General features: G+C 41.8%; 1 protein-coding gene across 1 annotated transcript; it reads left to right on the top strand.

The window, feature by feature from the left end:
• Window positions 1-1,519: 1,519 nt before the first annotated feature.
• On the top strand, window positions 1,520-7,392 carry snai1b (snail family zinc finger 1b). The gene is made up of 3 exons (XM_072696785.1): window positions 1,520-1,806; window positions 3,040-3,576; window positions 5,651-7,392. The coding sequence occupies exons 1-3, from the start codon at window positions 1,731-1,733 to the stop codon at window positions 5,830-5,832; spliced, it is 795 nt and encodes a 264-aa protein (XP_072552886.1). The 5' UTR covers window positions 1,520-1,730; the 3' UTR covers window positions 5,833-7,392.
• The last annotated feature ends 3,600 nt before the right edge of the window (window positions 7,393-10,992 follow it).

Below are 10,992 nucleotides of genomic sequence, written 5' to 3'. Positions count from 1 at the left end.
GATTATTGGTTCTCATTGGTCTTTAACAACCATAGGACATTAATACTAAGCTACTGCATAAGATGTCATGGGTTCATGGTATTACAGTGTGCTGTTTCTGCCACGGTACCCAGTTTTAGGTGTCCGCATTACATTCACAGCTTGTAATATGGTTACATTTATTTCTTAGATGAATCTTATTTAAAATATAGAACATATGAAACATAATAAAAGAAGAAAAAAACAATGTTTACCTCCCTTTTCTATAAATCCTTACATCTTAATTAAGTTTCACACACTTTTATCCGCATGTCCATTGGTTAACCTCAATTTCCATTGAATGTAGGTGTGCTGGGGTTTGTTTAAGGCCGTTAGTTCAGTTCAGAGTCACGGTAAGGGTGAAAACGTGGGACAGACATATTCAACAACAGCATTTATTGAATTATGCTTTGATTTAACTTATAAACAATGGGGGGACAAATGGTAGGTTTGTCATTTAAGAGCTTCATTTGTGCATTTGCATCAGGTGTGGAACATTAAAAATAAAAAAAGCTAAATCATCACATTAAATAGCCATTTTGCATATAAACATGTGTCACAACACTAATAAAATATATTTTCTATGGAAATACATCCACAAATCCACTGCTGGGACATAAAGGTGCCTACAGTTGCAGGTATCCCTACTGTATATAGGCTCACCAGCTGCCAGCATTTACATTTATACAGGTATATAGATTGTAAATAATCATTTTGGCCTCTGATATATATTTAGACATTTTTTTTACACATGTAATGCTATCAAACAACATACAAGCCTATCACTAAGACTATATGTGGACACTTTTTAGCCATTTTTACTGTTTTCCCTCCTGTTTCAATGACGCACTGTTTTTCCAAGGCGCCAATCCAGCAGGGGGCGCTGTGAGCTCAACTGGAAAAACGTGGCTCCAGTCTTTCTCAGCCTAATCTTGTTTCCAAAACTCATAAATGACTCTTAACTGATGTGTTTCGGGCTGGGGTTTGAAGGCTGATGAATAAAGGCTTTGTTTCTGAAGACCAACAGTTCAGAAACGTTTAAAGTGAGTGGATTTGTGTGGTTTCACTGCCAAAAGTGGCTAATCAATAGGCTAATCTTGCTTCTAATTCATGATTTTTGGCCGAGGCGGGTGTTTGAGCAGGTTGTAGTTTAAGTCTCGTCACCTGTAATAGTCGTGATTAGCATAATCTCTGTTGGAATGTGCTTTAAGTAGGGTAATTATCAACTATTAATGGGATTTGGCTCCATGAGGGATCAATAAGCCACTAGCAGAGTTTCCCCAGGGCACCTGCACAGTGGGCACCAGGCCCCATCCTGCCCCATCCTGTCCCATCTACCCCAAACCCCTCCCACCTCCCCAAAAAAAAGAAAAAAGCCAAACCAAACCACCCACCTGCCCCCTTTTCCACCCCAAATCCCTCCTACCCCAACCCCTCCCACCCTGCCTGCAGTGCTATATGTAGGCTCCAATCTGAGCTCAATGGTTGTGCTTCAGTCAGTCATTCCAGTGACTTTGGATACAAAGGATACTCCTAAAACTCTCTCCTCTCCTCACACAGCTGTGAAAGCCTGGTTCTGTGGGTCATCTGGAAGCTCCGCAAAGGTCCTGAAGGTTCTGAGACCTGAAGGTTCTGCTCTTGAGATTCCTCCACTGTGGTTTAGCAGTGGATTCAGGCTGCGCAGGAGAATAACGGGACCAAGCTTGACCACAATGCCTCGTTCATTCCTGGTTAAGAAGTACTTCACCAACAAGAAACCTAACTACAGTGAGCTGGAGAGCCAGAATGGTGAGTTCTGAGATCTGAACTTTGGGGTTTTTGGGGTTTTTTAGTTTTTTTAACATCTAGAAACTACAAGTTCCCTCATGTTGGTGGATGTGGGTGTGTTTAGGCTTGTTTGTGGTATCATCATCATCATCATCATCATATATCCTATAATATCATATCCACTGAGGGTGGGCTCTGTATGAAAGTCTTATGAGAAGGAAGAAGACCAGCTCATTCATTATTCCTAATCCATGCTATGAAAACTACTAAACGCTGAGGAGCACCAGGACTGGTTCCATTTGCATGCTGAAGTTGAGATTTGCATCGCACAACCAGATCAGCGAGTAACTGTTTAAGGATTGCTTCCCCCACAATCCTTTTGCTTTTAATTAGTGGTCAAATTAGTGCTCTAGACATGTGAATTCTTGAGGGGGAGCAACAGCAAACGACAAAAACGTCCAAACCCAGCAGATCCCCTCCCTCCTTCCCTCCCAGCGGAACCTCATTTCCACTTGTGGCTGTTCTAGGCAACAAATTACATCCTCATGAATCTAGTTTAGCACTTAGGCCTGCAGTCCACTGGCAGTCTTGTGTCAATAAGTGGTGGAAATAAGTCCTATTACCCCATAGTTGGTCATCAGCCAGAAGTACCCACACACACAATAGCCAAGCTAATCCAATTCACGCTAGTCATTTCCAGTTTTCCATGCAAAAAAAAAAGGCCAGGTCAGATGTGTCAATGCTGTTGGAACTTTATGCCAAGGGCGCTGGAGCTACCCTCCAAATCCCTCAAGGCAGTGTGGGTAGATGCAATAATCAAATACAACTGTTTCTGACTGGCCTTCTTTGTGGCAAATCCAGCATTTGACTGTAATATGACACTCGAGCATCAAAACAACTTAACCATCTAAGTGGATTAGGCCTTTAGTGAACAGCCACCTGACTCTCCCTCCCTCTCTCTCTCTCTCTCCCTCCCTCTCTCTTTCTTTCTTTCTTTCTTTCTTCCTCTCTCGACCCCCCTCACTTTTGCTCTTTCGCACATACTCAGCTGTTCATTTGATTTTTTTTTTTAACATTTTTTTTATGTATTTTTTTTATATGTAGCAGAAAAATATAATTTTTAGGTTGTTTTGTTGTTAAATCTTAATTTTTATTGGTGCTTAAATAAATTCAATTATACAAATTAAACTAGATTATTATTATGATTATGATTATTATGATTATATTAATAATGGCGCCTCCATCTCTCTCCAGGTCCGCTCTCTGCCTTCATACCAGAGTGTTACCCTCTTGCTGAGCTCCCCACCAAAGTTGACGGCTCTCTCGTGTCCACATTCGCACCCACGCTCGTCTGGACGACCGGCACCTTGCCCATTTCCTTCACTCCAGTGTCCCCCACCACCCCTCCCTCCCCAATCCCTGGACCTCTAGACCTCAGCTCTCCGTCCAGCTCTGGAGAAGAAGACGAAGGCCGCACCTCAGACCCCCCCAGCCCGGACCCCGCCGACCGGTTCCACTGCGCCCACTGCGGGAAGACCTGCAGCAGCCCTGCGGCCCTGTCCCGCCACCAGCTGACCCACTGCAGCGCCGGGGTGGACGCCGGTCTGAACACAGCCGAAAGCGGCGCCTCCAGAGCGGCCTTCCGCTGCAAACACTGCCCCAAAGAGTACAACAGCCTGGGGGCTCTGAAGATGCACATCCGCTCACACACGCTGCCTTGCGTTTGCACCACCTGCGGCAAGGCCTTCTCCAGACCCTGGTTGCTGAGGGGCCACATTCGCACACACACCGGTGAGTGTTTCTAACTTCCAGGTGTGAAATGGTTAAATGGGGAAGGTGGTAGACGATGGGGAAGGTGTTGTAGTGGTGCAGATCAAACATGCAGGCTAAGCCCTGGGCTAACAGTTAGCTGCAAATTAGCATTTTAATGACCCACATTGCCATTCATTTTGTGGACAAAAGTATTGGGACACTTGCTCATTTGTGGTTTCTTCTGAAATCAGGGATTAAAAAAAGGTTTTGTTGGAGTAACTGTCACAATAGTGATGTCCAGATGTTGGGGGATCACCACCCTACTTCATCCCCAACTCATCCCAATCCCCAACTCATCCCATCCTTCTAGAGAACACAGCTGTGTCTGCAATGGGTGCAACCTAGAGTAGCTAAATGCTTTCATTACAAGGGGTGTCCACAAACATTTGGCCCCTAGTACCCCCCAGTATACGGTCTTGAGTGGCTTTGATTTTGAGGAGATCAAAGAGAGTGTGTGAAATGCAATAGAAGAAAGACAGCACCCATCAATTGGCTGTAATTAGTCTTATTATTAGCCCTGGCTAACAAATGCTGCCCTGCGTTGGGACCAGACCCGCCTGTGGCAGGACTTTCTCTCCAGACTCTGTCCAATTACACTGTTGAGTGGCTCCGACTTTGGACAGTAATACATTTAAAGGTGTGAAATGGTCAAAAGGCAACAAAAGGAAGGTAGTAGCCATCAATTAGCAGTGATTAGCATTATAATGGGCATCTGCTCACACTTGCTGCATTGTGTTGTACCAGCTAGGGTAAGACCATCTCCAAAGTTTGGTGACTAAGAGGCTCCGGTGAGTGGCTCTAACTTTAGGCATAGTGACGGTAGGTTGTGAAATAGGGAAGGAACGCTGATAGTCAGCAGGTTTCAGTAATTAGCATTATGGACTACATGATGGACTACATTAACACAGCACACTGTCTGGGTGTAATTAAAGCAGAAAAGGCAATGCTGGTGGCAGAAAGACAGGGCATGGGTGGTGGCGGCCACCGGTTTGCGGTATTTAGCATTATAATATTCAGTATTATGAAAATGGTTTGTGGCTGATCGTTATATATTTGCCTCCGTCCCATATGAGGGAAAATCCAGTCAGGTTTATTGCCACATCACCTTTAACACAGGTGCAGAAATATACAAAATATTAAAGTATGAAATGCATATGTTTACTATAGGGGATAGATATGTTCTATATTGCCTATATACCAATTTACTACAATATATAGGGGAATATTAAACACATGTAGCATATCTTAAAGTTGAGTGTAAAATATACATTTATGGCTTAAACAAGTTTCATAGGTACAGATGCTCAGTAAAGATGCAGCTGGGTTATTTCCTAAATCTTGTCTTTTAAACCGCAAGCTAAAATTAATGTATTTTAAAATATATTAAAAAAAAATAAATAAATAAAAATAAAAAAAATAAAAAATAAATATATATATATATATATATATATATAAGTGGCCAATTTCAGATATGCCAAATGTGTTATAATTATAATAAATATATATATTTCCATGCTAGAGGGGTATAAATGATGTCCTATTGTGTGTATGTGTGTGTATGTGTGTGTGTGTGTGTGTGTGTGTGTGTGTGTGTGTGTGTGTGTGTGTGTGTATATATATATATATATATATATATATATATATATATATATATATATATATATATATATATATATATATATATATATATATATATATATATATATGTATGTATATGTATGTATGTCCTATGGTAATGATGGCTGGTTTTCTATCCAATACTTTTGGGGGTGATGAGGTTGTTGCTGAATGCAATCAAAGTCTCATCGCAGCGCATCTCAAATTCTTTTAGAAAATCTTCTTCCCTGGACATTAGAAAGAGTTTAACACTTTATTATTTCTTTATTTATTTTATTTATTAATACCCTTGATTTCAAAAGAAACAATGTACGAGCAGGTGTCCCAATACTTTTGTCCAAAAATTGTACTTGCTGTTGTAGCTGCCGCACAGTAGTCTCAAATCTGTAGACGTTGTAAGATCTTAACCACCTTGTCCTTCTTGTTCTTCCTCCAGGTGAACGTCCATTCTCCTGTCCTCACTGTAACCGGGCATTTGCTGACCGCTCCAACCTTCGGGCGCACCTGCAGACCCACTCCGAGGTGAAGAAGTACCAGTGTGGCACCTGCTCTCGCACCTTCAGCCGCATGTCCCTCCTGCACAAACACACGGTCTCCAGCTGCTGCCAGTCGGCCTAGCCCACACACGCAGACACACACACCCATGTATATACATACACACACATGCATAGATACACACTCTCTGTGGCTGGTTAGTGCCACCTTTCCATTGACTGAGTCTGAGGAATGTTCTCAGCCAAGGATGCAATTTTAGGGGGCCAAGCACCCCAAGAACGAGCTGAAGTTGTGTGGGGTTTTCTGAAGTGCCTTACTTTTTACCTTCCTATGTGCTCACCAACACTCAAATTTTGCTTTCCATCCTGGACGTGCACGTTTACAAAGAGGCAGTGTGTATCGTAGTTCGGACGCCGAAGAATGTTTTCCTAACCCAGTTTGGTGCCTGCTCAACTTTTGGAGGGGTCTTTTTTTTTTTTATTTTTTTTTTCCTTCCAGTTGGGCCTTTTGCTCATTCCCAAGATGCCCATTGGTGCCGGCTGGTCCGGCCCTCACACGGGCAGCTGCTGGAGAGTATGTATGTGTGTGTGTGCAGTGAGAGGGGGCGGGGGTCATCTCTCACCATGCTCTACACACACACACTCGCACACATACGCTTTGCAGCGATGTATTGAGACAGCTGCCTGAGCACCGGGCCTGTGGACAGATACCTCAGCCACTGAAGCCTTTTCCTCACTTCTGTTTCACTAAAACACCAGCAAAGGCAATCTGATACCTGTCATCAGACCTCAGACCTGTCAGACAGTGTCTAATTAGATCACACACTGGAGGAAAGGCAACAACACAGTGCAGCGTCGGACCTGATTCAGATGTGTGCATCCATAAAATGGGTCATGTGGCCAAATAATAATAATAGTAATGCTTTTTGATATTTTATCAGTGTAGGGAGGATGTCTCTCTCTCTCTCTCTGTCTCTCTGTCTCTGTCTCTCTCTCTGTGTGCTTGGTATAGAGGCCTTGGCACTAGTGTTCATATAGGCAGAAGCCCTAAAGCATAGAAGGAGGATGAAGCCATTGAATTGAGGCACTGAACTACACCCACTCTATCATACCTGTTTACAGACCAACACAGTTGTGTAATATATATATTTTATTCAGCTGGAAACGACGGCCTACGCATTTCAGTCAAGCACATATTCCCATTGCTTAATTTTTAAGTGAAGGATTGCTAAAATGACCTATTCATGGCTAAAGAACAGTGAGCTGGAGAGCCGGGGAGGCCGTGAGACGCTGCGGTATGTTGCTACAGGGCCCACGTTGTTGGTTAGATACTAAAAAGAGCAGCCGTTCGGTTTCTCATTCGAGAAAAATCTAATTTGCCTTGAAAAATGCTTAAACAAATCCAACCCCGGAGCCTCGATCTCCTGTTTTTATTTTATAAAAGACTTTTAAAACGAGCCCTAGTGACAGACGATTGACCCTGCCTGCCCGCCTTCCTGTGCATGTGCCTTTTCATGAACCACATGTATTCGTACAGTGACCTTCTCACCGAAACGCTATGCAGTCACTTTTCTTGCTTTGTGGATTTTTTTATTTTATTTTTTGGGTTCATTGTATATCGCCAGACTTTTGTACAGTCAACCAAAGTGTTTCCTTTTTTTTCAATAAACTAATTTATGTTTGGATAAGAAAAGGCTGTCTGTTCACTGTGTGGCGCGAATACAAGCTGCTGAAAGGGGCTGTGAGCATGTTTGCTGTGAAGCTTTCTCGGCAGATGCGCGTGTGTGTGTGTGTGTGTGTGTGTGTGTGTGCGCCGTGTCGAATGACGGATGGAAGGAGCACCTGCACACACCTGTCATGCTCCCGGCTCCGGCTAACCTGAGTGCTAACATAGCAGTAATGACACAGTAGAGCTAACACATGGACGACCAATGAGCCACAGATGGCCAAAGGAAGAAAAAAAGAGAGAGAGAGCAAGAACAGGGGCGAGAGACACCGTGCTGCTGCACCGCGTAGGGCAGAAGGAAATGAATGTGCCATTTAGGGTCAAAATGACTTTGGCTGGAGGTGGGAACGGGAGGAATTGAAGCATGGATGAGGCAGAACATATGCTTTTAATTGATGTATTTATTTATTTCTAGAGAATATTTACATGTGATCTGCTTTAAAAACAGCTGCTGGTCACATGGTGTGCATATTTCCTGATGAAAGGGCCAACGGGTTAAATATAGAAATTAATGTCCATTAGCTTTCACTATAGAAGGCCTAATTCTGCCCTAATTTGCTCAGGGAAGTGTTTTGGGGCATCCACAGTAGGTGAGCATTGCTAACATAAGTTAACATATAGAACAAAAAGCCATATTTATTAATTTTATATTTTATATGTAATGTATATATATTTTTTGCAATGTATAAAGGCACCAAATCTATCAAATATATATATGATAAATATATGTTAAAGCATAAAAAATAATAATTAAAAAATATATAAGATAAGATAGTCCTTTATTAGTCCCGCATATAATATATGAATATAATTTATTATTATTTGTTAAAGCTTAAATATATATTTATCAGATACATTTGATAAATTTGGCATATATTAAATTGACTAATGAATATAGTTTATTTAAATGTATGTTTATGTTATTTGTTTTAGTTCTATATTTAGACCTATACTGCATCTTTACTGTGAAAATGTACCTGTGAAACTTAACCTGGTAAAAAAAACAACATAAAAAAGTAGATTTATTTATTAATACATCCTTTAGGATATGTTTAATATTTCACCATATATTTTGGTTATCTAAACTTTACTGGAGTAATTAGTGCACTATAGACCCCTGTGGTGCGGCCTAAGCTTTCGGCCTTAGTTTTCCTTCCATTACTTTTACTTTTCTACTTGAAGTGGTTCTGAAACCAGTACTTTTACACTTTTACTGGAGTAAAAAGCTTCAGTTGATACTTCAGCTTCTATAGAAGTTTTTTAAACCCTTGTATCTCCACTCACTTCTACCTGAGGAATGAATGTCTATACTTCTGACAGTTTTGTATATAGCCAAAACATTCTGAATTCTGGGCTGTATTTTGGAATTAAATGCAATGTATTTGAAATGTGTTTGAAATATATGGGTTCTGTGATAATGGTGTTAGCTGATAAGCACTAAGAGCTAAAATGCTTTTCTTTCCAGCCTAAAGTGAGCGCAGAGGGTGAGCGCTATCAAAGGGCAACGTGTTAAAACAAATGTCCAGCTTCATGTTGGAAACTCGGACCCTGTCCTCGGCACTCTTCAAAACAAATGGCACCTCCGCTGAGGCTATCACAGCATGTGCTGTGTATTCAGCACAGAAACGAAGGGTTCAGGGTATAAATAAGCCCTTTTGTGAACGGGTTATTTGTATGTTAGCCTGGTTGGTGTGGCGCAACTGATAACACCACTACCTGCCAGTGAGCTACCACACCGTGTGGGAGACTGGGGTTCGATTCCTGGTCTGGGTGGTTATGCTGTATCACACCACCACACCTCTGTAATATGTGTAACCTTGTAAGTCGCTCTGGATAAGAGCGTCAGCTAAATGCCGTAAATGTAAATGCAATAAGAGTCCTTAGGCCAGACTCCTAAGTTTTTTGGAGAAGCGCATCAGCTAAATACTGTAAATGTAGCTTTATGCTAACGCTTAACTGCATCCCTGTTCAATCCATTCAATTTAACTTTACAGTCATTACACTAATACAGGCGTGTGCAGTACAACCAAACACTGTTACACTCCAAAGTCTTTGGTGCAGATTAGGTAGGACATACAATAGTGCAAGGACAATAGACAAAACACGAGGACAGAGAGCAGAGACAATAAATACAAAGACAATAAATACAGTAAATACAATAAATACAAAAATATAGAAATACAAATGTGGTTTGCATGTTGTGTTTTGAATGATGAGGGTTCTGCTATTTCTATTCTAACATCATTTTATCATCTCCACACAGAAAAGACAAATATATATATTATATACAGTCATGCCCGAAAGTATTCATACCCCTGTCAAAGTTTGACTTAAATTTACTTTTATTTAACCAGAAATTACATTTTTGCCTGGAAATGACACAGGCATCTCCCAGGAGATAACACGATGATGTACAAGAGGCATCATTGTGGGAAAAAATATTTCTCAGCTTTTATACACATTTGAACAAAAAGTGGCATGTCCAAAATTATTCATACCCTTCTCAATAATTAATAGAAAAGCCTTTATTGGCTATTACAGCAATCAAACGCTTCCTGTAATTGCTGACCAGCTTTTTGCATGTCTCCACTGGTATTTTTGCCCATTCATCTTTAGTGATGAGCTCCAACTCTTTGAGGTTCGAGGGTCTCCTTGCCATCACCCTGATCTTTAGCTCCCTCCACAGATTCTCAATTGGATTCAAGTCAGGACTCTGGCTGGGCCACTGCAAAACATTAATGTTTTTGTCTGCTAACCATTTCTTCACCACTTTGGCTGTGTGTTTTGGGTCGATGTCGTGCTGAAATGTCCACCGGTTCCCAAGGCCAAGTTTCTCTGCAGACTGCCTGATGTTGTTGTTGAGAATCTTGATGTATTGCTCTTTTTTCATGGTGCCATTTACTGCGATCAAGTTCCCTGGCTGAAAAACACCCCCAAAACATTAGGTTCCCACCACCATGTTTGACAGTGGGGATGGTGTTCTTAGGGTTGAAGGCTTCTCCTTTTTTACGCCAAATGGTGCACACATCATTGTGGCCAAACAATTCAATTTATGTTTCATCTGACCATAAAACAGAACACCAGAAGTCTTCTTCTTTGTCCAGATGAGCATTTGCAAAGGTCAAGCGGGCTTTTGTGTGCCTTTTCTGGAGAAGTGGTGTCCTCCTTGGCCTGCGTCCGTGGAACCCAGCAGTGTGCAGTGTCCGTTGAACTGTCTGCCTTGAGATGTCGCCACCAGCAGAGTCCAGATTCACCAGGATGGCCTTGGTGGTGATCCTTGGATTTGTCTTCACCTCTCTCACTATTCTCCTGGCCAGCACAGGTGTCACTTTTGGCTTCCGACCACATCTTCTGAGATTTTCCACAGTGCGGAACTTCTTGTATTTTTTAATAATACTTTGCACTGTAGCCACTGGAACTTGAAAACATTTTGATATGGCTTTATAGCCCTTTCCTGACTTGTGAGCGGCCACAATGCACAGCCGCAGGTCCTTAGTGAGCTCCTTTGTCTTAGCCATGACTGTCCACAAACCAACTGCAGAGAGCTGCTGTTTTTCT

The sequence above is a fragment of the Salminus brasiliensis genome, chromosome 14, assembly GCF_030463535.1.
Source record: "Salminus brasiliensis chromosome 14, fSalBra1.hap2, whole genome shotgun sequence".
NCBI lineage: Eukaryota > Metazoa > Chordata > Actinopteri > Characiformes > Bryconidae > Salminus > Salminus brasiliensis.
The sequence above is the reverse complement of the archived record's forward strand: the minus strand, read 5'-3'. Positions and strand labels throughout refer to the sequence as shown.

Excerpts from the sequence above, each read along its gene's own strand:
- snai1b (XM_072696785.1), top strand. The coding sequence starts at position 1,731 with ATGCCTCGTTCATTCCTGGTTAAGAAGTACTTCACCAACAAGAAACCT. Across the intron at positions 1,807-3,039 it reads TGAGCTGGAGAGCCAGAATG|GTCCGCTCTCTGCCTTCATA; the intron begins GTGAGTTCTGAG and ends ATCTCTCTCCAG. Across the intron at positions 3,577-5,650 it reads CCACATTCGCACACACACCG|GTGAACGTCCATTCTCCTGT; the intron begins GTGAGTGTTTCT and ends TTCTTCCTCCAG.